Here is a 27,969-nt window from a genome sequence, read left to right as displayed (position 1 = left end):
AGGATAAGGCTTCTTTGCAGTTACTCGGTACAGGAGGGGGAGTGTTCAGGGAGCATGTTAGTACCCCGTTCCCTATTTTTGCTTGATCTATTGCAAATTTCATTGAGGCAAAATATACATAACATAAAACTTGCCACTTCCACCATTTCCAAGTAGACATGTCAGTGGTATTAAGTGCATTCACATTGCTGTGCTGTCGTTACCACCATCCGTCTCTAGCGCTTTTTTGTCTTCCTAAACTGAAACTCTGTCTCCTTTAAAAACTCTCCATTCCTCCTCTGCCTCGCCCCTGGCACCCTCCATTCTGCTTACCATCTCTAAATCTGACTGCTCTCTGGACTTCCTATACAAAGAGTCAAGACAACATTTGTCCTTTTGTGTCCTTTTGTGCTTACTTCACTTAGTATGTTTTCAGGGTTCCTCCCCATTGTAGCATGTATCAGAATATTCTTGCTTTTTAAGGCTGAATACTATTCTTCTATGGTATGTATATAGCACATTTTTGTTTATCCATTCATCCGGCTGTAGACACGTAGTTTGTTTCTACCTTTCAGCAGTTGCAAAACAACTCTGCTATTGTGTTAAGTTTTGTGAAAAAGTTAGCTTGAAAAAAAAACTTGTCTGCTAAAAGAAGTTTGAAAACCACTGCCCTGGTCCCAAGTTGGGGGAGGAGGAGACTGAGCAAGTATGAGTAAGGTGCCTGTGCATGAGGGCCAGAGCCTTTATCTTCTGCACGCAGCCCTTCCCCCTTTCTAACTGCTGATTCCACTAATTATCAGAGGAAGGAACTAGAATGCAGATATGGGGGCACCTGCCCTATGTTTCCCAGCAACCTCCTGGAGCTGCAGCATGGACTGGAGTCTGCATTTATTGAGTGCCTGAGGGACCCATTGTGGAGGTGGACAGAGAAGGGTCTATATCTTACTTCTGCCTCTCATGGGTCTTGTGACCTCGGGCAAGGTGTTCACTTCTCAGAGCCTAGGTCACCTTGAAGATCAAATGAGATGATGCACGTCCAGGGCATCCTGGGCAGTGTCTGGCCCACGGTGGCCACAGGAAGAAGGAGCTGCCGCTCTGTGAGGCACTGCTAGGGATAAGGAGACGAGCAGGACAGACTCAAGCCCCTGACAGTTCTTAGTGCTTCGGATCCACGGTCACATGAAGTTGACTTGTCCCCTTCTCAGGGATATTGAAATTTATCAGTTGATTAAGATGGTGTCTGCCAGGTTTCTCCATTGCAAAGTTAATTAACAAGTGTTTTGTACTTGTCAGTTAATTAGTATTTAATAAGCGTTTTGTGGGAACTGCTCTGAGACTATATAAATATTCTATCCCTCATCAAAATTTTACCCTGTAGTTTTCGCATCGTGTTTTGCCAAATGTTGATTTTATAATTCTGCCATTCCTTCTACATTTATTATTTGGAGTTTTACCGCAAGACAGAGCTTTCACTTCTCCTTTATTTATTTGTTCCTTCCTTCCTTCCTTCATTTATGTCAGCATAGACTCGTGAATTTCTATTTTATTCAGTGGGTTATAGTCTGTAATCATGCATCATTTATTTTGATGTTCAAATTGTATTTCTCTAACTTTGAAGATACCTAAATTATGTGGCTGTTGGCAGGGGGCTTCCATTCCTGGCCACAGGGACCCCTCTGTAGGGCCCCTTGACCGTCCTCCCCACACGGGAGCCAGCTTTCAGAGCGAGTGATCCCCCAGAGAAGAGTAAGGAGGAAACCACTATGCTGGTATGACTGAGTCACAGAAGTCATGCACTATCACTTCTGCCGCATTCTATTCATGAGAAACAGGTCACTTAAGGAGAGGTGAAGGATGCTTGTAGGCTCCTATGAAGAGAGGCGGTCAAAGAATTTGTGGTCAGATTGTAATACCACCACGTGATATTGAACTCTTGTTAACTCTTTCATCCCTAGCAGAACCCCATGAGGTAGGCATTACTCCGAATGATTACATACCTGGCCCAGGGTCAGACAGTGCTAAAGCTGGGATTTGGATCTGGACAGCCTGGCTTCTGGGCCCATGTTCTCAGCTACTACCTGATCCAACAGGGCCTTGAATATTTGTGTCAGCTGAGCCAAGGAAATGGAGGATTCTTAGAGGCTTTCCAGGGGAAAAAGAACATGGTCCAGCGTCCTTGTGGAGGGCAACATACAGCAGGGTGCAGGCTGATGGGAGAGGTGAATGCCCAACTGCATGCACTTTCCTTATCTCCCTCCGTGGCTGGGAGGCCTGTCTTTTCACCTGCTGCTTCCCATCTGTTTATTTCACAGGTATTTGGGGAAAAACAACAACAACAACACAAAACAGCATAAATTGGAGTTTTTAAACAATGGGCAGGAGGGTTCTCCTGGCCTCCCTTTCTTGGCCAAGTGTCAGAGAAGGCAGGGTGTGGAACACCATTTGTGGTGGTGGCGGGGGGTGTGGAGAAAAAAATGGAACAATATGAGACATGGTCTTTACTATCAGGAGAGCATGTTGTCTGTTTGGAAGAGAAGAATATAAACACACATTTATTTAAGACGCTGATTACATATAATTAATGGTTAAATGATAGGGCCAATGGTTGTGTCTTGGTTGCCTTTATATACCACCACAATGCATAGCAGTGTGCCTCGTTTTGCCTGTTGATTGCTTGTTAAATGAATGAAAGACAGATAGATTCATGATGATGTCCTACCATGGCCTGGCTGGCAGAGACAAGGGGAAGGTGCGTGGTGAGGACAGGTGAGCTGGTCGAGGAGGTGAAGGTTATGAAACATCCGGCTTCAGAAGGCAGGATTAGGAGACTTAGCAGATGTCAGCAGCAATCTACAAAGACTGACAAGCACCAGGAAAAGGGCCGAGAACTCAAGGACAGGCAGATACCAGAAGTCAGGAGAGGTCTGGGATGGGGCATCTGGGGGCCGGCAGGTGTTAGCATCTGGAATCTAGACAGAGAAGCAAAGAGAGTTACAGTCCCAGGACCAGAGCACAGAATGTGGGCTGGATCCAGGGACAGACATGTTTTGCCCTTCGAGCTTATGTGGGCATGAACTGGTGTCTGAGGGGTTCACGGTTGGGAATGTGAGCAGGAAGAGAGTGGGAGGAGTTGGGAAGGGGGACTCCTGTGGCTGCTGATGGGCTCTGCCAGGGAGCCTGGAGACAGGGAGAGGGTTTCATTTGGGCCAGCCCTCTGCAGTGTGTCCTGCAGATGCCTGAGGCCTTCACACCCCCAAATTCTGGATTATGGTGCAGACTGGAGTGAGGGTGAACCTACTCACAAGGGATTTTAGTAATAGATTCCTTAGGAGAAACCTAGACCTGCAGTGCAAATGAGACCCAAGGAACACAATTGCCTTGGAAGCCTGTCTGAAATTCTGTACTTTTCCTACTATGCAAAGAGAATAGCTGCTCAGATTTCTCTATAGAGAAGGCTTACGTTCATGGTTTGAGCCCCAGCTTTGCTACTTCCTTCTTGAAGGACCTTAGTAGGTGATATGGGATAATTCCTCATCTGGGATATGGGGGATCATTAATACCCGCCTCCTGGGTTTTTGGGAGAATCACTTCAATCACGCGTGTGAATATAATTGTTTGAACAGCCAAATGCTGTGTGAACCTAAGGGAATAATACCATGAAATAAACTTCACCCAGCGAAAGCCAAAAGAACTTAATATTGTCAGTGGATGTCTCTTTATATAGGATCCTGGACTTCCCAGCCACGTTCACAGGGAAGCGGCAGAAATGATTCACCATCCTTCTGTGGCTCACAGAGCAAAAAATTCAAGGAGAACCTGGTTAATAAAACCCTCCAATTTGACTAGAATCTCTCCTTGCCCCCAACTTTTTGTAAAGGACTGGCTGGTGTCTTCCGTGAGAGTATCATATAGAACCCTCCCAGCTTTGAAAAGACAAGATGGCCAGACAAAATCCCTGGGTGGGCCACATGGTTTCAGCCCAGCTAGGAAGGGGCTTTGCTCTTACAGGGCCCTGCCATTCCAGCCAGACTCAGTACTTCTTGGTAATGCCTGCGAGAGTTATTTTATTTTATTTTATTTTTTAAAGATTTTATTTATTTGACAGAGACCACAAGCAGGCAGAGAGAGAGAGAGGGAGAGGAGGAAGCAGGCTCCCCGCCGAGCAGAGAGTCCGATGCGGGGCTCGATCCCAGGACCCTTTTTTAAAAAGATTTTATTGATTTATCTGACAGAGAGCAAGGTCACAAGTAGGCAGAGAGAGGGGGAAGCAGGCTCCCTGCTGAGCAGAGAGCCCCATGCAGGGCTCCATCCCAGGACTCTGAGATCATGACCTGAGTGGAAGGCAGGGGCTTAACCCACTGAGCCACCCAGGTGCCCCATGTGAGAGTTACTTTAGTTGGATTTTCGTCGAGACCACAAAAGGGTTAGGTGAAAATAACAGCAGCTGTTATTCACTGAACGGCATAAGGGCAACCTCTGAGTCCGAGTTTCCCCTTAAAGAACCTTCCCTCAGCCTGAAAATGCTCCCCTAGGATTACTCACTGCGTTACTTCCCGTGTAACCAGAAGTTGTCCCTGCTGCCTCTTGAAGTTTGTATCTGACCTGTTTGGTGTCTACATATATATGGGCTGTAAGTAAATGTATGAGTTGTCTTCAGACCTGTGGCCTGCATTGTATTTTCCTCTTCAGGTCTTCTTACTTTAATTCCTGGTAGAGAGGAGGGATGATAGGCCAAGAATAGGAGCTCTGGGGATAGAACATCTGTCTCATAGGGTTATTTTGGGTTGTAATGTGTGTAAAGTGCTTAAATAGTGCCTCATACCCAGCGAACACTCAATAAATATTTTTTTCCCCAAGTAGCATATATGGTATTCATTATCCCCAAGAAAAATATACCTCCTAGAAATATAAACATCTTGAAAGGTTCACTTAAGTCCATGGATCCTTACTTGGAATGTTAAAGTGAACTAAGGTGCTTGGCAGTACAGAGTATAGTCATGATAAACATTTTGTATTTATTGGTGAATGAAGGGTACAGGGGATGCCCCTTTAAGGTGCAAGACCTGCTGTGCTCGGCTGCATCCTGTCTGTTGAAATACACACCCAGGCTTTTCCCTGCTGCACTTACTCTCCCAGAACTAGTTGATGTCCCTTGGGAGATAGGTCAGTACTCTTGCTTGCCTGGCTGGTGCCGTTCTTTGCCACTCCTAGGCTAGAGCCTCAGTGTTTTAGTGACAAGACCAAATGGCAATTCCCCCCTGGAATACCGTATAGGGAGGGAAACAGGTCTCCAAGTGCCCCATGAGGGGCAGGGTTCCAAAGCCAGGCTTCTGGCTTGAAATGTAGGACTGAACTCCACTCCTGGGAAAGGAGGTTAGAAGAAAGCTTGATTGTCGCCCAAGGCTATGGTGGATACAGAGTGAGACACCAACATGTCCTTGCAGATGATATGTGGAAAGTCACCCAGCAGGTCAATGGCAGGACCTGCAATGTCTCTTATTATTACTTTGGTATTTAAGGCCTGCCACCGAGGTCTCTTTTTCTGCACTGGGGACTCTGCTGGGCCAGAAAAAGCCAACTATAAAGTGCTCGAGAGAGAGGGAGGGAGGGAGAGAGAGAGAGAGAGAGAGAGAATATGCAGCAAACACAAAATAAACCTCCTGTTCACAATGAATCTACCGTTCTAAATTCTAAAACACTCGGGAGGACAACTATGGCTAAGGAAAAAAGAGAAAGAAGGAAAGGCGTATAGCCAGTGCAGTCAACGATAAGGAGGTGAATTCACAAGTAAGAGCAGAAGCTAATAATGACTTCAAAATATGTGTGATGAAGATCCTCCAAGGGCTGAAGAAAGGAATAGCGTCTGTTAAACAACAACAACAACAACTAGTGGGATAAAAAATAAGGAGCAACAAAATAAGAATGCAGAACATAAAAAGAACAAGTTAGAATTTCTTAAGAGAACCTCAGTAGATGGGGAACCTCAGTGCTGGACATAACTGATGCAAGAATCGTGATTTAGGTGTCAGAGCCAGAAATTGAAAATATGAAAGAGCAGTCGAGAGACCCAGAGAATATGTATACCAGTATATGTCAATCAGAGTTCCAGAAGAGAGTTGAGGAGCGGTATTTGCTCTTAAATGCACATTTTCCCGTAACTGAAGAAAGACATGAGTTGAGATTGAAAAAAGCACCGTGACTGACAAAAACAAATCTATATCGTATATCGAAGTGCGGCTTCAGAATCTCAAGAACGCAGACAAACTCTTAAAATCCCCACAGAGGAAAGAGAAATTACCTACAGAGGAACAACAATTAGCCTGACAGCAAACTTCTCATCAGCAACAACAGCTGCCAGGAGACAATGAAGAAGTTTCTTGAAAATGCTGAGGAAGAGGAACTGTCAACCTAGAAAGTCTACACTCAGCTAAACTGGCACTCAGGAGTGAGGATGGTACACAAGCATGTTCAAATATACAAAAAGAAGAAGGTTTAGTGCACACTGACACTTCCTGAAAGAAATACTGTAAATGTGAACTTTATTAGAAGGAAAGCAAATATTGAGATTAAAAATGGCATGCAAAAAAAAAAAAAAAAGGTTAAGCCTAAAAATTGGTGATTATGTTGGTTGCAAATTTACATAATTGTCGATTGTTATAAACAAAAATTTTTGTGCCCACCCCCCCCACCCCTGCCAAAAAAGAAGTGCAGACAGGGCAGTTTCTCCTTCGATTCATCTGATCCTTGCCATATGAGAAGCAAGCCCAGTGTTGCCAGATCACTGGTCTTTCAAGATAAGACACAAAGCCAGGACTTTTATGTAAAGTCTCCTGACTTTTATGGGTTTGCAACAGATTCAGAAATTTTTAGTTTGCCAAACTCTTCAACACTTTGTGGATTCAAAAAAACTTCACAGTTTGATCCCAGGTTTTGGCAGGAAAAAAAAAGAGAGAGAAAACTTCATGCAGCCAGTCAGCCTGCCATTGGTGACCTCAGATACAGGCAATATTTCAATGTCCCTTTGGCTCTTGGGTTTCTATTGTGTGAGCAGGGATCCCTTCTCAGAAGAGATGGTGCTTGGATTGGGAATGGAAGGAGGAGAGGGATTTAAGGAAGTGAAGGCGGGGGGACGTGTACTTGAGACCTGGAGGTGAGCGTGTACCTGGAGTGGTTTGGGAAATAATGAATTTGATGGGGGCGGGGTTTGGGAGGGGGAGGCAAGGTTGGTTAGAGCCAGAGATACTTGGCTATTGTCCTGTATCCTCCTGTCCTCCTTAACATCTGGCACTTGCTCTATTTTGAGTCACAGTTTTTAGTGTCTTACATCATTCCCCGGGGATGGCCACAGTGAATAAATGAACACTGTTTGGTGAGGAGGGTGCGAATGCCAGTGAGAAAGGCAAGAAGAAGAAATCCAGGGACATATGGGAGAAGATTTTGTGGATGGGATGCCTCCCAAGGAGCTACGTAATGTGTCAGCCGGTCCTTTAATTAGAAACAGTGATGGAGAAAGCATGGCTGCAGTGTGGTAATTCACGTGGGTTTCTCAATAGCTTCAGTCTCTGCTTCTACGTTTTTCTACATGGTAGTGTTGCAAAGTTCTGAACCAGCTTGCTCCCTTCGAAATAGAACCACATAAACAAATGGAGTGGGAGCGTAGGTGGGAGTAGTGGAGGATAGCTGGGGTGTGAGTCAGGAGACCCAGGTTCTGGTCTTGTTCTTGCCACTGGCTCCTTCACAGGCAAATCTGCCTGACTGGGGTTTGAATGCCAACGTCCGCATGTCGAGTCATGCCAGTTCCTGAAATTGCCCTTATAATGTATATTTTTTTTAGTGTATGTAACCATATACAGTAACATGTGTATATACATATGTATAAAAATCCATATCCATATCTACATATAGTGATGTGCCATGAGTACATATAACAAGATAATTTATTATGGAGAAAATTACATTTTTAAAAATTTTTAAATTTTTTATGACATATCACAGCAGTCACCATAGCACATACATTCCCCAGTGTCCATAACCCAACCACCGTCTCCTTACCCCCTTCCTCCGGCAACCCTCAGTTTGTTTTGTGAGATTAGAAGTCTCTTATGATTTGTCTCCCTCCCAATCCCATGTTGTTTCATTTTTTCCTTCTCTACCCCTCAAACCCCCACTCTGCCTCTCAAATTCCTCATATCAGGGAGATCATATAATAATTGTCTTTCTCTGATTGACTTATTTTGCTCAGCATGATACCCTCTAGTTCCATCCATGTTTTTGCAAATGGCAAGATTTTGTTTCTTTTGATGGCTGCATAGTATTCCATTGTGTGTATATATATATATATATATATATATATATATATATATATATATACCAAACCATGTGTATATATATATATATATGCCAAACCATGGAAAGAACCTAGATGCCCATCAACAGGTGAATGGATAAAGAAGATGTCCATTCATCTTCTTTATCTTCTTTATCCATTCATCTGTTGATGGACATCTAGGTTCTTTCCATGGTTTGGCTATTGTGGACATTGCTGCTAAACACTCGGGTGCACGTGCCCCTTTGGATAACTACATTTGTATCTTTAGGGTAAATATCTAGTAGTGTGATTGGTGGGTCATAGGGTAGCTCTATTTTCAACTTTTTGAGAAACCTCCATGCTGTTTTCCAGAGTGGCTGCACCAGCTTGCTTTCCCACCAACACTGTAGGAGGGTTCCCCCCCAAATTACATTTTTCAAATTATCTTTTCATCCTTCTCTTTTTTGCTGTATATATATTTTTATTTTGCTTAAGTGAAGTGCTTATATATTGCAGCTGGATTGTATGACCTTGACCCTCAGTAAAATAAAATGACAGGATGCCATGAGGTCAGATGATCCTTGTAAAATGCTTTGAACGACTCTGACACATAGTATTTACTCAATAAAAGATACCTATTATTATTTTTAAAGATTTAATTTATTTATTTGGGAGAGAGACCGTGAGAGAGAGCATTAGAGAGGAGAAGGTCAGAGGGAGAAGCAGACTCCCCATGGAGTTGGGAGCCTGATGTGGAACTCGTTCCTGATACTCTGGGATCATGACCTGAGCTGAAGGCAGGTGCTCAACCAACATAGCCACCCAAGCACCCAAAAGATACCTATTATTATTATTGCTACTATTTGCAAAACACTGGAGTAAGTACTCTTAGCAATACAAAAGGAGTCGTCATCACAATTGAAATGGATTTCTAGAAAACCAGTACTGTCAGTCTAATCAAGACTTACTCTTGCTGCAAATGTCCAAAGAGTTTACTGTAAGGATATAATAGGTGATGGTAGGGCTATTGAAGGTGGGGTTCCCTAGGAAACAGGGAGATGTTGAGATGGAGGATATCTATCAGGGTCAGCACCCGTGAGAGTGAGGCAGAGGTAGCAGGGTTGGACAGAGGGAGCAGCTGAGCTCTGGTGCAGTACCAGTGAAGGTCTCAGCCAACTCTGTCAAACAATGGAACCTGGAGAGGCCCTCAGAGTTGCCTCAAGTTGGAGCAAGGGGCCCAGGCCTCTGCCCCCATGCTGATCAGTCTTGGATGTGGACAGCTGCTGAAAGGCAGCATGACCTGTGGTGAGGCACTCTTCTCAGTCTCCAAAGAAGGCTGACAGCACTCGCAGCAGCTGGGGGAAGGAGGCCTCCCTTCCTGCAGGCGAGTCTGGTGGCTCACCACAATGCCTGGGGACTGAGAACAACACTAAGGCAGTCCTGCCAGGGTTGGAACGGGGAGGTTAGGAATGGAGGCTGCTGGGCTCATGTGCCAGGGCTGTATGAGTTTTGTCCGTGCTTCTGTCTGCTTCAGCCTCCTCCACCTGTTGGCTTTGCACATGGCCCAAGATGGCCACCAGCCCAGAGTCTGCGTGACTGACAAGAAAGACCCCTGTGGCTTAGTTCAGACGTTTGGGAGAGAGAGACCAGCCTGTGAGGAGACACCCTCTCCCCACCACCAGCTTGGATCAGCGTCCCGGTGCAGTCACTGGAGGTGGGGACTGGAACATGTTGTACTCCCCTTTCCTGGGGGTGTGGCCGGACAGGCACTGTAGGACGTCTATGGGATGTCTCACGGGGGCTTACCTGACGTGATGGGCAGTATTCGAGGCCCAGAGGGTGCTGCTGGGAATCCAACAGACAATAGTCCCTGCCCTCACGGCAAGCACATTCTATCGGGGGGACCAGCTGTGAGAAAGTCAGGAAAGCCTGATGGAGGTGGGCTGGGATCTAGAAAAGCATCTTCACAGGCACCTGCAGTGGTGTGGGAGGAGCGGCAGGAGCTCCTCTGGAACCTGGTCCGCCATTGCTTCTCCTTCCCCGGAAGCTTGGAGGTTTCCTTCAGTTGGCTCCTCATTGCTTCCTCCTCCTCCTCCTCTCCAAACCTGTCTTTCAAGAGCAGCAACACTTTCCTTACCATTGCTTTCCCTCTAGCTCTTTGCTGCCCCCTTAGATAGTCCAGCATCCTGGGTCTGACAGCCCCCTCAAACTGGCAGCCTCTCACCTCTTTCCTGTGACCATGGCTTTCACAGCCATCCGCACCGACGTGAAACCTTGGGATGACCTATGGCTCTGCTCTTTCCATCTAGCCAGTCGGCAAGTCGTTTGGCATCTGCTTCTCACATCTGTCTCCTCTTCTCTGACCAGTTCTGGCAGGATCTTCTGAACTACCTCCCTTGGCTTTGGTCTCTCCATTCCAGCCCATCACATTAGTCAGCCAGATTAATATTCCTGAAATGCACCCCTGATGTCACATTCTTTGTCTCGATATTATCTTCTGGATAAAGTTCAACCTCCTTCTCTTGGCCTCTCAGAATTTCCTTGACCTGACTCCAAGTTGCCTTGCCAGCTGACATTCCAGCTCTTTCATACTGTTGATGGCTCTGTTCCACATATCCAGAATGAGTCCCCTGGTAGGCTCTAGGCTTCCCTACCACTGTGCTTTTGGGGGGCTTCTATCCCCCTCTAGGCCTTTCCCCCATTCTCCTCAGTTCTTGACTCATCTTTCTTTCTAGAAGCCTTGCCTGGCTCCCTCAGCCACATACGGCCCATCTTGCCCTCTCCAGAACTCCTCAGCCTCCATCTGAATCTCGCTGCCACCACTTACCACCTGTTAACTGTACTATAGGCCATTCCACACTCGGTGGAGCTCCCTACTCAGTGGCTTGAGGTACCTTTCCCAGGCCACACCAGAAAAAGGCATAGTTTAAGTAAAAATAGGTTGTCACTATTCTCACCCAGCTTCAAGACAATTCCCTAGTGTCTGCTTTCAACAGATTGCCCCCACGGGGTCTGCTTGTGTAGAAAGACTTGAGGCCTCTGAGGACAAGGTCAAAGGCCAGGTATATGGGTTAGCCCTCCATGGCACGTGGCTGGGGACTTGCAGAATGTGGCCAGTGAAGGAGTCCTTGTTGGCTGAATGCAGGAATGCCACAACGTACAGCCTCTCCTGGGATTTCCCTTTTCTCTTTTTTCTCCATAGAGGTGAAACATACTTTCGTTTCCTTCTGACTGGCTGTTCCAGAACAGTGCTGCAGGCCCCAGCAGTCAGCTCTCATTTCCTGACGCAGGTCTGGGGTGAGAAGTAGCAAAGCACCTGCAGCATTAGGCAGGTAGCAAACCTCCCTTACAGTCAAAACACAAGAACTTCTCCTGCAGCCCTTAGAAGACTGTGCCCAGGCCCAGCTCCCTCTGATGGTGTCCTGGAAATGTTCTGTGGCCTTTATCTGTGCATAGAAGAAGCTCCTCTGTTTTTCCTTTTCTGAATTTCACTTACCTTGGAAGTTAATACAGGAAAAGTTTTTGGGGTGACGATTGGGTCTCCCTGGTGCTGGTCCCTCAGAACTCGCTTTTCCCTCCCACTCTCTTACTTCAGGTCTCCAACCAGGCAACTGTATGTCTCACCAGGCCTCTACCAGGCTGTGTCATCTACTGGGAAGAAGCCTCCCTGGCACCCTCCCCTCACCCCATGGGCTCTTCTTCAGCCTGTAGATTTCTGCTTTTATGTTACCTGCTTCCAGGAATCCCTTCTCACTGCCCTGCCCCTCCCGATGTCAGTCAGGTGTGCCCGCCCTGTGTCTGCCCTGTGTGTCTTATCCCTCCCCCAGTGTTCATCTCACTGAAGTCTAATTGCTTGTCAGTCTTCCTTCCTGGTCTGCATGCTCCATGAAGGCAGGCTGGGGTCTGCCTTGCCCACCACCATACCCCCAGCGTCTAGCACACAGTGCTGGACACATAGTAGGCACTCAGCACATACATTGACTGAATGGGTGGAGGCATTCCGTTGGATGGGTGGATGACTAGATGAGTGAAACACGTGCTATGAGCCGGTGGGTACCGCCACAGAATTGTGCATGCCGACTACATTCACCTCCGTGGCATTTAGTAACACGTGTTTATTGCTCATGCTGCTGGAGTTATCTGGAGGTCAGCTAGGCAGCTCTGTTGATCTTGGCTGGGCTCATGCACATGTCCGGGGTGGGTTGTTTTTGGCTGGGCTGACACAGGCAACTAGGGCAACACAAGTGCACTCCTTGTGCCTTTTCCTCCCACAGGCTAGCCTGGGCATGTGCTCCCAGTGATGGCTGGGGTGTAGGAGTGAGTGGAAACACTCAAGGTCTCTGGAGCCCAGGCCAGAATGGGCATACCACATCCTCTTGGCCAGAAGAAGTCATAGGCCTGCCCAGGTTCAAGGGATGGGGGAACTAGATTTCATGAGAGGAACTGTCAAGTCACGAGGCAAAGACTGTGGGTATAGGAGAGACTGAGAAAGTGGGGCTATTCAGGCTATTAATCTGTCACACTGGGCATCCAAAATCATAGTTCACAGCTAATGGGGGCCTCGGGGAAGCCACACATGTCAGACAAACTTAGGTGCTTCACTTTCCTCACCTGGAAAATGGAGTAATGATATCTACCCTGCCCATCTCACGTGATGACAAGGAATTTGTTCATTCTCTCATTGGCCTGCGCACAGAGTTTGGGAAGGATGGTCAACTGTGAAGTGCCGTGCTGTGGGAAGAAGGGTGACTTCTCCATAGGCACCAGCCCTGCAGAACTGGTGTGGAGTGTAGGGCACCGGATAGGGGATGGTGAGACCAGGAACTAGCCTGCTGGCCTCACCCCTAGGCTATGGACATCTCAGGTCCTCCCTTGTACACAGAGGCCATGTGGGGTCTAATGGATAATGGATGTAAACGGGTTTTGGAAAGCTTGAAGTGTTTTGCGGTTGAAAGGTACTTTTAGACAGAGGACCACCTTTGCCAGAGTAGCTAGTAGACAAGTCTGGCTTTAGTCCACAGCCCTGCCTCTCTCTCCCCAGGAGATGAGATGGCTGGGAGCAAATTATTCTATAAAGGTGTTTCTGTAGCTCAAGGCAGGGCGAGCGAGACTCGAAACTTACCAGGTCTTCTTTTTTCTCACAAACACTGGGAAGTGCTGTCTGCAGAGTTGTTGGTGACTGTGCCTCGGGCTCTTCCGCCTGTTACCTGCCCCGGGAGAGAAGGTCTAGGGCTGGTGTTTTTCCAGGGGCAGTTTCTTTCTCCAGTCCTGCTTGGTCATTTCCTTGGGATAAAGTCGAGTATCTGGAGAAGCAGGCATCTCCTCCTCCCCACCCCCTTAAGTTTAGGGTCCTTGGTGATTAGCAGCAGCTCTGAAATGCTAATGGGAGGCTTGCTGGGGCCCTTGAGCTAAACTTGATCCGTGGGCATTTCTCCCACTCACTGGCTTTGGAGGAAAACACCCATCAAAACAACAGCCCCTCTCTGGCTCTGGAGACAGTCGTGGGGGTGGAAGGTGGGGCTTGAGGCCTTTCATTCCTGAACTCAGAAAAAGGGGGGTTTGAAAGCTGGGTCTTGCAGGATGGGAGGGAGAGGCCAGAGAATAATTAATAAGGTAATAAATTCTCAGGGTCTAGGCGCCCATCTGAGCTGTGCAGACTCTGGCTCGCACTGTGTCATCTGTGCCTTTGGCCCAGGCGCGGGCTGCATTCCTTTCTCCCCGAGGCTTCCCATCTCTCCAAAGGCCGTCATCTGGCTGGCCCTGTGGAAACACCTGGCTCAAAGTGCGTCCAATTTCTGCAGCGCAAAAGGAAGCGCATGAATGTTCTTTGCTGACAGCACATTGTTATTTTTCTTTTCTCTCTCTCATGAATCACTGTGCCTGGAATCTTCCCTGGAAGCCTTCATTGAGCCAAAAATTCGGTCCCCAGTCCTGGGGACTCCGATGCAATGGTGAGCAGCCATCCAAGGCAGCTGACGTTGTGGGTGGGGTGGGAAGGATGAGCCTTACTGGGCTCAGGTTCTGGCTGGTGGCACATGCTGGCTGAGGGGATTTGGGGAGCTTATCAAGTGAGCCTCATTCTCCTCCTCAGTCTCCTTGTCCATGAGCTCCTCTGGGTTTGGGGTCAACATTACACAAGATCAGGTGTGTGAAATAGCCTCGCAGAGATGGGTTTGGAATCTGACTGAAGACCGATCCACACTAAAGGGCCCTGATCCCTCATCTCACTTCTCTGGTGGCTGCGGTAATCCTATGTTCATGTCCGCTACGGAAGGGGACATCCAGGCAGGGAGGGACCCAGCAGTTCCAGGTTTCACAGCGTCTCACATGTGCCATGAACAAACCTGTGGGGCTGTAGCTGACGTCTGCTTCCCGACAGGTGCCAAGAGCGGAGCATCACTCCCCATCACAACCTGCTGGGGATGCCCTTGTGGGATTACCATTCTTGTTCCAAGACCTGGTCCTGTGCTCTCCGAACTACATTCCCTCAGGCACCAGAGTTCTCAAGGGCCTGCGTTGCCTGCCTCAGGGCCACCCTCAGTCTAAGACCAAGTATGGGAGAAGTCCTTCCCTCCAACTCTGCCACGCTTTGTCATGAAACCTCACAGTGTTTCCCATGGCACATCTGAGTTGGGGCTTGAAGTATGAGTAGGAGTTCATACTAGTTACCCTTACTAGGGTAAGGGGTAACTGTGACACTTGTATTTTACTTAGAAGCTACCCTTTCTCCCACACTGATGCCCTCTTTATAGGTTAATGAAATCAGTGCCGCAGACCAATGCTGGGTTGCCTGCCCTATACCTGTCTTTGAGGCGTGGGCTGGAACTCCATGCATTGTATCAGCAGCCGCCGCACACCACATCTTTATCCCCACCACCTGCTGGTGCAGCGGGACTCTGAGCTACACACTGTAAGGGAAAGGCTGTGCATGACCTCTACTACTAGAAGCTCTACATTTGAAACTGGCCTTGTGGCACCACATCCACAGAGCTCTTATAAAAGTTTACAAACCAGGATTTGCCAGTCAGCATGTGACATGCCTACTTTATAGAAGGAATTTAATAAATATCTTCCGGTTGATTCTCCCTGTCCCTGACTGTGGTCTCGCAGTGGCCTCCCGACTGGTCTCCTTCTCTCCCGGCTCCTCTACCAATCATTCACTGTCCGCCATGCTACTACTGGGTTTTTCTGTAACCTTGATTGTGGGGTATAAAGTATGAGGCACTGAATGTGGCCTTTTGGGTTCTTCACTATCTGGCTCCAAGAAACCCCTTCTGCCGGAGCTTCTCCTACCTCCTGCTAAACCTCAGCTTCTAGCCTCATCAGACCCTTTGCCAGTGCTTGAACAGTCTGTTCACTTGGAGAGCTTGGGGACTTTGCCTTCTCACTTCTCACTTATCACATATCACATCACTTATCACTCACCTCTCACGTAATCCCTGTTCTAAGCCAAAGTGTGGGAGAAACCCTCATGATGGGGCCTTTTCTATTGTCCCCTAAGCTGGTGAACTCCTATTCACTTTCCAAGGCCAGGCTAAGGGAAGCCTCTCTGACCACTTTGGCTCCTGCCATCTCCTCTGCAGAGATCCCTGCTTCCTTCTCAGTGTGCCCATAAGCAATTTTGTGCATAGTTGTTTTAGCTCACTGTGATGTGATTATTTTGTCTGTGTTGGTCTCTGCTGAATTCCTCAAGGGCAGGTCCTCTGTCATCTCTGTAGATATGTCCTCCTGTCCTTGCACTGAGCCTGGCAGATGCTAATGAATCTTGAGTGAATGTGGAAATGAGCGAATATAGAAACAGAAAGTTAAATAGGAATTGGGTCATCCATATCTGAGGAGGAAGGGGGAATTCTGAGTACTGGAGTAAAACATAAAGTTAATATGATGAGATCGAGAGGAGAGAAAGTGTGAGATTTCCAGGTCTAGGTAGAAATAAGAGAATTTTTGTCTCCCTCCTGGGCATTTGAAAAGAATTGCCAGAGTTAAAGATAAAGCTATTAATTTAGAGGAAAAAGAAAGAAAGAATACAGGGGCATGGATAAAAATGATCTTTCAGATTTAAAAATTTATAATGCATATGTAACATTTATTGAATTCTCTGGCAGTGTGCCAAGCACTTTTGCATGCATAATCTCATCTAATGCTTTTAGCAACACAGTAAGGTAGTTACTCAATGTCTCCAAACCTAAGACCTGAAGATAGATAAGAGCTAGATGGGATAGGATGGAGAAATGGAGAGAAGAGAAGGGCATTTCAGGCAGAAGCAAGGGCAAGTGCAAAGGCCCTGAGGCAAGAAAGAATTTGGTATGTTCAAGCAGCAGAGAGAAGGCTGGAGAACTGGAAGATAGTGAGTAAGGGGCAAATGGAACGAGCTAAGGCAGTGGAGGGGTAGAGGCCAGACACAGAATCTCATAAGCCACATGAAGGTGGAGAATAGGGAGGACAAAAACTTGATGGTGATGGTATGAATTAGGTTTTCACTTTCCAAAGAAGAATTGATTTGAAAATATTGGGAGGGGGGCAATAGTAATATGGGGGCTCGTTTAGGAGGCTCTTGTGCTTGTCCAGCTCAGAGGTGATGGGGACTTTAACTAGGGTGGTGGTAGTGGAGATAGGGATAAATAGATAAATTCAGAAATGTTAAGGGCAGTAGAATGGATAGGATTTGGTGATGGATGGAGGCATGGGGGTAAGCAAGAGGTGAGGAATGACTAGATATTAGCTCGAGCATGTAGGGAAATGGAGGGGGCATTTCCTCACATAGGGAATATTCAGGGAGGGGGTGAGTTTCAGGGTGGAATGAGGGGCAGCTCATGAGCACAGGGGTATATGGAACGTTCTGGGAGGAAATGCTGGCTTTGATGGTCACTTAAGTCCCTAGAATTTCGGAAAGTAGGACCAGTACTAGACTGTCACCATCCATATGAGGTACCTGAAGGTCTGTGATGTCTCTTTCCTGCGGGGCAGTGGTACATGAGAGTTTCTCATGATCATGGTTTGGCCTTGTGCCCCTTGACCATTCAAAGACAGATACTGAAAAGGAATGAGCATCACTGGCATTTGTCTCTGCTTGTTGATATTTTATGTTTCCTACCATAAAGTACTCTCAAGATCCAAAAGCCTCAGTCCTGGAAACTGGAATGCAAAATAAAATGACATTTTACCCGTCCCTCTCCCCGATAAACCAGCCCACAGAATCCTCCCTTCATTCAGTAGGGAGAATGGTGAGTGAGACTTTGGAAGTTAGACTCTTACTGTTGTGTTCTTGCTGGAGCAGACTGCATTGGGCAGCTCAGCTCAGTGCCAAGGAGAAATTACCAGAGGCGAAGTGGGGAGGGAGGGGAGGAGGTGGGGATTGAAACTCATTTCCACGTGGTCAGTGCAGGTGGTGGCCACCTTGGCTGTGAGATGCCTTTTATGGGACTTTTGAGCATATAACCTGATTTAGGCCCAAACAGGACACAGCAGTGTGTTACAGTAAGAAATTGCCCTCTTGTTCGACGTATAATAAAACTCTTCATGCCGAAACTGACCTCAATCTTATGACCCCACTTTCTGTGGAATTTGAGGCCCAGAACTTGGTTCCTAGTAGGACCACAAAAGCAACCCGTTGACCGACTGACCTAGAGTAGTGAAGCTCTTTGCCCGAAGTCTCACAAAGAGTTATCATCCGAACAGGGAGCAGAAAGAACCCACTACACTGCTGCCAAGTGGCAAGCTCATAAACACGAGGTGTTTTTCCCCTTCGGTAATAAGACTCAAGACATGAAATACGAGCTTGGCAAAGAGTTCCATATTGCGTTAAGAGGACAAATAGATTTATATTGGGGTGGTAAGTGCTTGCACTGAGCCCAAGTGCGAATGACTGGTTTCTAGCCTGACCGTGGAAATTTGCTGCTGCGTTGGAAGGTACATCTGCTAAGGGAGCTGCAACCTTTTCCTTTTTCTTTGGCTGATCTTGTGTCTCTGTTACAGTCAGTGGGCACACAAGCAACATTTTTTTTTTTTTTACTAATTGACAGGTAACAGAGTCTTATAAAGGAATAATAATTACACTGTGAAGAAGAATCACACCCGTTTGTATAATTTTTTACTGTTTGCAAAAATCTTTCATGTGTGTGTGTATTTCTTAATTTGATTTTACCACAATTCAGAGGTGAGTATCATTAATCCCAGTTCATGGATGACGTTAATACCTTGAGGCAGAGCTGGAAGTGACCCAGAACTTACTTTCTAAAGTCCATGTTTGGGTCTGAAATAACCTGACGAGACCACAGCATGTATGTACACCAGCATGACCTTCATTCAGGCTTATGGCCCATTATTAAGCCAGTAGGCAGCTATAATGACTTTTATTTTTTTTTCTGAGGCTTTTCCTGCAAGTTTTCTGGACTTAGCATTTGAGAAGGTACTCGATTTCCTTTCTTTACCTTTTGCTGCGCTCATCTATTCTCAGAGGCATGGAGGGTCACCTTCCAAGAGTTTCTCTTGGAAGTTCACTGACTGACCCCAAGAATTGATAGCAGTGATTGTAAGGACTTTGCCTGATGTGCACTGTAAAAATGAAACTCCTTCAAATAGTCAGGCCCCACTCACTGACCTCCTTGCACATTTAATCTCTGCCCCTGTTATGGAATGGACAAAGATTCCCTTAGAAAACTTTTGCAGAGTTTTACAGAGGTTAAAAAGAAAATGCACACACACACACGCATACATGCCTGAAATCAGACCCTTGTGTTCAGACCCTTCTTGTTTCTCCTTCGCTCCTTTACAAAAATCAATTGGCAAGAATTTGCAAAGTTGCCAGGATGAGGTAATGGGCAATAACTCACGTGGCTTTCAGAAACATAAATCACTCAGCCTGATGTAGTGCCTTTCCATTCCCGTGGCAAGGCTTCATGAGCAGTTGCTGTTATGTGCATAAAATATTTGGGCTTCACTGTGGCCTTGGATATTCTTCCATGTGGCATTCTCATCAGAAGGTCAGGGAAATCTATCCTGTATCCCATTACTGTCAGGTGCACGCACACATGGCCCGAGGCACCTTCTCAGTGAAGATTAGCAGCTCTTGCCTGGGCTGGCCATTTCAGCATGAGTTAATGGGGTCAAGGTGGGGACAGTGGTGGCAGAGGGGAGGCTGCCATGCTCTGGGTTTGAATCCAGCAGGGCTGGCATTGGTCAAAGTGACATATTCTGAGAAGGTTTTCCGGAGTCAAAAACTGGAGGTTTATAGATGTTTTTTGTTTAGCAAACACAGCATTAGTACAAAAGGGTAAATTTGAATATATTTGATCAGATCTGTGCTCTCTGTACTGTTTTACACTGGGTCCCTAATCACATTTTTTGTCACCTCCCTGACAACCTCTGAGGATATTTAAGATTGTCCCCGCTAGAGGAGATGTCACCCTGCTAGACCACTCCCCCCCCACAATGGCCTTCCCAGGGCCAACAGATATTATTTTAAAAAACATACTGTTTCTCCCAATATTAGAGGTGTAATGCCTATTTTGTAGAAGATTTGAAGAAAACAGAAGCAGCACTGGGGCTCCTGGGTGGCTCAGTCAGTGAAGCATCTGAATCTTGATTTCAGCTTAAGTCATGATCTCAGGGTTGTGAGATGGAGCCCCATGTTGGGCCCTGTTTAAGAGTCTCTCTCTCTCCATCTCCCTCTGCCCCTCCCCATTCTCTCCCTCCCTCCCTTCCTCTCCTTAAAAAAAAAAAAAAAAAAGCCACCAGAAAGAATATAGAAGAAGCACAGTGATTAGCGTAGGAGTTGGCAACCTATAGCACACTATAGGGCCAGAAAAAACCCATCACCTGCTATTGTACATAAAGTTTTATTGAAACACAACCATGTGCTTTCATTTCCTAGTGTCTGTGATTCCTCTTTTGCCACAAGGGCAGAGCTGAGTAGTTGCAACGGAAATTAAATGACCTGCAAAGCCTAAAGTATTTACCATCCAGCCTCTTACAAAAAAGTTTGCCAAGCCATGGCTTAGTTCCTAGGTGCTCAGTAAATATCTACTGAAGAAATGAAAAGATCTGTGATCCCACCACCCAGAGAGAACCACAGTTAACGTTTTGGTATATAATATTTAGTCTTTGTGTATAAATAGCTATAATTACATTTTGGGAGGACTAAACTATACATCCTATTTTTGTAACCCACTTTTGTTATTTAACATATTTTAGGTGCATTTTTTCAAGGTCGTTATTGTTATGCAACATGGTTTCTAAACTGCATGAGAGTTGCGTGGACGTGCCAGGAAACTTAAACGATACCTTATTGCTGGGTTTTATTGTGTCCAGGTTTTCACTTTTACAAACAATGTGATAAATACCTTTGCACATACATTTTTTTGCACATGCCTCTGATCCCACAAGGGGAATGATTCCATCTCATTTTGCTAATTATTTTTTCACCTAAGTATGGCTTATCCTCCCAGCACACTGGGAATTGAGAGTAAGGATCCTACTGTATACTTCTTTTCATTGTGCCTCCTCCTGCCCTCTAACGTACACGTAGTAGGCAACCAGTAAATGCTTCTGAGTGTGTACGACACAGTGTCTTCCTCTCCCTCCGTGCTTGTACAGATCCTGCGATCCAACTCTCCTCCTTCATAAGGTCCCTCCTTCTGACTTGCTATATCATTCACTGCTTAGACCATATCCTGCCTTTCTTTAGAGCTTTCAAAGTGGTGTGATGTATGTTGTATCAGTTTCCTATGGCTGCTGTAACAAGTGACTTAATCTAACACTCATTAATTCTCTCACCGTTCTAGAAGCCACAATTCTGAAGTCAGAATTCTGTTTCACTGGGCAAAAATTAAGATGTTGGTAGAACCCCAAGTACTCCTTCTAGAGACTCGAGGGGAGAGCCGTGCTTTGCCTCTTCCTGCTTCTGGTGGCTGCTGGCATTCCCTGGCCCATAGCGGCATCATTCCAGTCTCTGTGGTCACGTTGCCTTTCCCTCTTCTGTCTGTGCCAATCTCCTACATTCTCTCCCCAAAAGGACACTTGTGATTGTAGTTAGGGCCCACCTAGATAATCCAGGATCATCTCTTCATCTCGAGATCCTTAATTTAATCACCTCTGCACAGTCTTCTTTGGCCTTCTAAGGTAACATTCAATTTCTAGGGATTAGGAGCCAAATATCTTTTGGGGATCATCGTTCAGCCTACCACATATGTCACTTCATTTGACTGGTTAATTGATTCTTGTAAAAATATTTGTGAGGAACCAACGTGATGGGCAGGCACTCACACTGTGCTAGCTGCCTTGCATCACAACAGGAGAGAAGGGATTTGTGTAGGAAGAACTGTAATCAGGAGAGCTGAGCACTGGCCAGGCAGCTGGGAGACCCAGGTTCTGGTACCACATTGGGTGAGGCTCTCAGTTCTTTGACTCCTCTGTGAATTAAGGGATTGGACTAACCGCCATTTTTCTGAAGTGAGAACAGAACACCACTGTTGTTATATATATGGGATGATTTTGGGTGTCCACTGGGACAATACTAAATAGCAACGACTCACAGAAATAAACCTTTCTTTTTTTTTTTTTTTTCATTCTTTTCTTCATTCTTATCTTTTTTTTTTTTTTTTTTTGGCCATTATAAAAGTTTATTTAACAAAAAAGCTCAATATGAAAATGCACACGATCTGATTTTTATATTGTAGTAAAACAGGTACTATGGAGAGGGGACATGTGGAAGCAGTTGATTCTTCTGATGAACAAACACGTCCATTGTTTATACTCGTTCTAAGGCTTCTAACATGATGATACTATTTCCTCGTATTACCACCATTCCAATATTGTTCTGTTGCCCACTAGTTGCCATTTCCACACATTCATCTATCACAAGATTCATAAATGGATCGAACCCCCACAATATTCCTTGAACATGTCTGCCACCATTTAATTTCAATGATAATTTATTGTCCATAAATTTTTTCAGCTCGAGAGGGTGAGCTTTGCTCATGGTGTCTACTCTGCAAGCTCAAAGATGCCTCCCATTCTTATCTTTTTAATTCTCCTTCAACCCTTCTGATTACTTTAAGGAGAGAAGTCTCCATGAGTTGCTAACATGCCTTCCACACTTCTTTGAATACTTGCCAAACTCCTTTTATCAAAAGAAAGCAGGTCTCAGGTAACAGAAACTAGGTAGAATTTAATAACATTATTTTGTGTCCATTGTATTTATTTTTCAAATACCTCCCATTAATGATGAGTGACTCAGGTTTTTCTATTGATGGCCGTACTGTAAAGTATCCCAGGTAAAAAGTGAAGTGATTTAAAGAGATATGTTGAGTCAATACAGGGTGGATGGTTTCTAGAGAGAACACATTGTAAAGATGGCTCTCAATGTTTGGGAAACACTTGGATGTTTCCAGGCTGGCCCCCAGCTCTTTGACTTCTATTTTAGTTCTATAAGCAGGATAGGATTGAAAACAAAAAGAAGCATCCTCAGTCCGAGGACGCAGCTGGAGATTCAGCATTAATGAATCCTGATTTCTTCTCATTTAAATGCATCTGATCCTTCAGGGACCATTGAGCAGCAAAGCCGCGAATATTAATCTCGTGTTGAAATTGCTCACGGCCCACTTTAACTCCGAGCTTCTGGTAGGAGGAGGCGTGGCCTTGTTCTGACCATTCTTTGCATTTTGCTGAACATCTGGAAGGCGGGGAGGCAACTTCTGTTTGACTTCTTCATGAGAGGGAATGGCTATTAGTTAGACATGGCACAGATGCTGTGGGGAAGCCTCTTTCCCACCTACTCTCCTGTCTGGTTTCTGAGGAAGAAACTGGTTTGGTAATCCAGGTGAAGGCGGTCAGGAGGCTTCAGAGCTGGGTTTCTGCCTTTGGACCACAGTGGGAAGTGGAATCTCCTATTTCCCATTTTTTCAGTCATTGATATCCCTCATGCCAGTTCCCTGGTGTGTTTGGAACCATATTGTTTTCTCTTACTTACAGGAAGATTTTGCTGGTTGACAACATTATCATCACCATTATTAAATAACTATTAGTTTTTCAAAACATTAGCCCATGTACTATGCTTCCTTTTGGGGGGAGGGTGTGGTGGTAAGAGGAAGAGGGGGAAACACCAGTCATTTCACCCAGTTTTTGTGTTCTCTCAACCCTCCAAGAATGCTGGAAGCAGATGTAATTTGCTTCAAGGAAGCCTCAGGAGTTGGATGCATTTTGATTATCTGGGCTAAGCCTGGCTTACGCTTCTCTGAGGAATAGTAGATGGCTGAAGACAGTATAAGAATTTGGCTGACTTGGTATACAGTAGGTATGGCAAGCGCTCAGGAGGCATCCTTAGCAAGTGGTATAGATTTGGAGCCAAAAGACTCCTTAATGTCTAGGTGAAATTGGGCATGTCACTGTACTTCTCTGTGCCTTAGTAACCTTCTCTGCAAAATCAGGGAATAGTAGTAGTTCCTCCCAAGGCTGTAGCACAATATTCGCTGCTTGCTGCTTTGCCTGAATAAGGAGACACTTCATGGGAAGCACTTAGCACAATAATTATCTACTGTTATTTCCTCCATTTTACAGATGGTAAAGTCAAGGCCCAGAGAGGTTACTGACTTGCTGAAGGTCACACAGCTAGCAAGCTTCAAGGCTAGTCTCTGAACTTAGCAAGTCTGATCCCAGATCCAGCTCTGGGCAATGCACTACCCAGCTCCCACCTGATTTAGGGCTGAAGTGGTGAAAAGATATGAGAAACAGTTTTATTATTGGGATGATTTGCTGTGATTGATGGGGAGCAGAGCTAGAATGGGGCAGCACCTGGAGGGCCACGTCTGCCCAGCTTTGAATCCTGTGATTCAGGAAGGTCCTTTCCCTTCTCTTGGGTGTCAGTTTCCTCACTTACGGTGTGATACCCAGCCCCTCCCTGAGCCTTTGGTGGTCAGAAGCCATGATGGATGTGAATGGGCGTGGTCAAGGTTAATACAGGACCGACTGAAGTCTCTGGTGAGTGTCCCTGGCCCAAAGAGGGAAACAGTGCCAGGAACTGGTTTGCGTCTGCAGAGAGGGCAGACTGAGGAGCTTGCTCCCTGTCACCCACCCAGTCAGCTCTACCCACAGCGCAGGCAGGGAAGGGTGACTCGCTTATCTATCTGGGCCTCCATCGTGGTTGCTAGGAAACAGCGCCTGGTGGCTGGGACTGGCGGAGCAGCTGGTGCTCTCCAGCATGGTGTGGTGCCATTGCTTGGGAGGGGGGGTGCTTTTGGAGAGGACTGGAAGGAGGAGGGAACCCAGCGCTGAGTAACCCCAGGGATAGTGGCCAGGGATGACACAGCCTTCTTGGTGGAATTGTGTTTGGTGGGTGTGAGATGGGCTGGGGGAACACCTAGCCTGGTGCCCAGTGTGCCCCATGCTCTGTCTGCACAGCTACAGCAGCAGTGGTGGCCCGTTCCTGCCACGTACTGCTTATCTGCCATGCTCCAGGCCTCCCATCAGGTGCGTTATATGGACACCACCTCTCTTTTGACAAACCCGAGAGGAAGGTATTGTTAGTCCCCATTTTATAGATGAGGAAACAGATTCAGGGAACTGAAGCGGCATCTACAAAGTGGAGAAAACCGGGTTTGTGTCCAGGCTGGCTGTCCCCAGAGGCCGGGAGCCTCTGCCCTTCCCCTGTCCCCAAAGCCTGTGAGCCTCTGTGGAGGCTATTGGCCCAGGGTCTCCTCGGTGCCTGGCACATGGCACACATTTCTAGTCTGATCCTTGCAGCACCCCTGCAGGGTGAGCATAGTTGGGAGAACAGCTCAGAGAAAATGACTTGCCTGCCTAAGACCTCCCAGTGCATGTCTGGCAGAGGCAGTATTCCAACTTGTGACAGCGGCTGGAGTCCAGGCTCTGCCGGTCTCTCTACTCCCTCTGCCACACCACCTCCCTCCCCTAAAGCTGGAGGTGGATGGCAGTAGACTCTTTCAGGATGCTGGCTGTTGGGCTGGCCACAGAAAGCAATACTAATAAATGATGATCATAGCTAATGAGAGCTTTTATTAAGCTTCTCATCCAGTGCTCTAAACCCATTAGAAGTTTCTGCAGTGCTGGGAAATGTTTTGCTCTGTCCAGTACAGTAGCCACTAGCCACATGTTCTTTTGAGCACTTGAAATGTGGCTAGTGCAACTGAGAAGTGAATTTTTTATTTTAATCAAATTTAAATAGCCACATATGGCTAGTGGCCACTGAATTAGGGCAGTGCTAAAATAGAGCACTGGTTGGAGAGCTTTCTTGAATGATCACTTATTCTTACAACAAACATGTGAGATAAATTATCACCATCCCCATTTTACAGAGGAACCTGAGCTGCAGGGAAATAAAACAAACATGCTCATGTTTACTCAGCTTCATGTGTGGCAGGGCCAGGATTTGAATCCCCCCGCAGGTGAACCCAGGGCCTGTTACATTGTCCTACCAAGTCCATGTTTTCCTCCTTGAGGTCAAGGTCAGGATGCACTGGGGTGGATACAGTGACAGCCAGGGCCAGTGAGAATGGCACGAGGCTGACAGATGGAGTGTGGGATGGAGACAGGAGGTGGAGCGGGACATGATCCCCGAAAGGGGAAGCATTGGATCCCCAGGGAGAGCACCTTGACCTGGAGTCTGGGTAATCTTGGCTCCCGTCTGCTCTTTACTCTGGATTTGGGCCCTGACTCTGCCAATGTCTGGGTGAGCCTAGGGCAAATCACTCCCACTCCCTGAGTCTCATTTGCTTCATCTCTGAAATAGGAATGATAGTAGCAGCAGCCTCATAGGACGCGGTGATAATGAGGCAGGATTGTGTGTGCATAGATGCGATGAGGCACTGTCAGCAGTGACACACCATACAGCTCAGCCTCCTCTTTAGCTCCAGAAACGCTACCGGGGTGGGGGGGGGTACACCAGCTGCCTCTGTGGAGCAGAGGGGACACACGCTCACTCGATCTTGATTTTCAGGTTGAATGTGCTGTGAAAGTGGTGTCTCACCATCCCAGGAGGTGTCAGAAGTTACCATGTTCTCAGGACAGGGTCCAAGGTTGGAATTGGGTGGGGCCTGGGAAGCTGCATTTAAAGTTGCTCTTAAGGTCACATTCTGACCCCTCTTTCTAACCCATCTGCAGCCTAGGGGCAGAGGCCTCTGGGGACAACTCATTGGCATTCCTAAGTGGTCAGACTTGTTAACAAGAGCTGCAGCCTTTGTATCAAGTTTCTGGCTTTGTCTACCTTTCTTTTCTCTCTCTTTCTCTCTGTCTTTTCCCCTCTCTTTTATTATGGAAAGTTTCAGACATTACCAGAGTAGAGAGAATAGTATAACAAGCCTCTTTCTCATATCCATCACCACAACTAAACTTCAACAATCAACTCAAGGCCAATCTTGGGTTACCTAGAAGCCTGCTACTCCCCAGTCCCCCTGACCTGAGGTTATTTTGAAGCAAATCCCAACATGCCTGTTTTTAAATAGTCCCTATGGCCCCTCGTAGATTCTGGGAGCTATCAGTTGGTACAGTTGCAGAGGGGGGCAGTTTAGCAATCTCAAAATAGCCATGCAAAAGAGTCATGTGATGTAGTCATGCGAATGCCCTTCGCTCCTGCTCTTCCACGTGACGGGTCCGTCACACAAACGATCTACCTGCACGAGTGCGAAACGAAGCCTGCATAGGGTTCTTCATTCCAGTATCGTTGGTGATAGTGAAGGTTTACAAACAACCGGTCCAGTGAAGGAAACTGGCTAAAAATTTATAAAGTTTACAGTGGACTTATATAGTACTATGGAAAGGAATGAGGAAGTTCTTTACAAAGTGATATGGACTGATCTTAACAATGTATTCTTTTTTTTTTTTTTTTAAGATTTTAAAATTCATTTATGAGAGAGAGAGAGTGAGCTTGAGTAGGAGGAGGGGCAAAGGGAGAGGGAGAAGACTCTGTGGCCCATGGTTGGTGGGGGCGACCCCAGGATCTTGGGATCATGCCTGAGCTGAAGACAGATGCTTAACCAACTGAGCCACCCAGGCGTTCCTTCCTAATGTATTCTTAAAAGACAAAAGTAAGGTGCAGAATGCTGTGAATGATGTGTTGTTATGTTTGTAAAAATGGGGGAAATAATGTATTTGAAATACACCATTATTTCTAGAAGGATGCACATGAACCTAGTAAGTTGGTTACTTTATTAGAGAGGGACTAAGTGGCTGGCGGACAGGGATAAGAGAGAGATTTTTCTCTCTATATCCTATCTATCTTTCGAATTTTGTACTAATATTTTAAATTCCTGTATTTCTTATAGAAAAATAGAACTACTTTTTTTTTCCCCAATAAACCTAAAACTGCTCTTAAACATGTCTATTAGTTAACAAAAAAGTATTTCTCCAAATGAGTTGAAACTTGCACAAAACTTGCATAAATATTCATAATTCCCCCAAACTGGAAACTATCAAGGTGTTTTTTTTTTTTTTTTTTTAAAGATTTTATTTATTTATTTATTTGACAGAGAGAGATTACAGGTAGGTAGAGAGGTTGGCAGAGAGATAGAGAGAGAGAGAGAGAGAAGGAAGCAGGCTCCCCGCTGAGCAGAGAGCCCGATGTGGGACTCGATCCCAGGACCCTGAGATCATGACCTGAGCCGAAGGCAGCGGCTTAACCCACTGAGCCACCCAGGTGCCCCTATCAAGGTGTTTTTCAGGAGGTGAATGGA

At 46.3% G+C, this 27,969-nt stretch overlaps 2 protein-coding genes across 6 annotated transcripts in view; one reads left to right on the top strand and one right to left on the bottom strand.

The window, feature by feature from the left end:
• The window catches only part of SRGAP3 (SLIT-ROBO Rho GTPase activating protein 3), a 251,006-nt gene that overhangs the window by 86,945 nt on the left and 136,092 nt on the right, over window positions 1-27,969 (top strand). The window lies entirely within an intron of this gene.
• On the bottom strand, window positions 21,926-22,291 carry LOC131824189 (small nuclear ribonucleoprotein G-like). The gene has a single exon (XM_059161605.1). It carries the CDS (start codon window positions 22,263-22,265, stop codon window positions 22,035-22,037), a length of 231 nt encoding a protein of 76 aa, XP_059017588.1. The 5' UTR covers window positions 22,266-22,291; the 3' UTR covers window positions 21,926-22,034.

This window comes from Mustela lutreola, chromosome 2 (assembly GCF_030435805.1).
Source record: "Mustela lutreola isolate mMusLut2 chromosome 2, mMusLut2.pri, whole genome shotgun sequence".
Taxonomy (NCBI): Eukaryota; Metazoa; Chordata; class Mammalia; order Carnivora; family Mustelidae; genus Mustela; species Mustela lutreola.
The sequence above is the reverse complement of the archived record's forward strand: the minus strand, read 5'-3'. Positions and strand labels throughout refer to the sequence as shown.

Bases quoted from the DNA above. Each gene is read 5' to 3' on its own strand.
- LOC131824189 (XM_059161605.1), bottom strand. From the start codon at position 22,265: ATGAGCAAAGCTCACCCTCTCGAGCTGAAAAAATTTATGGACAATAAA.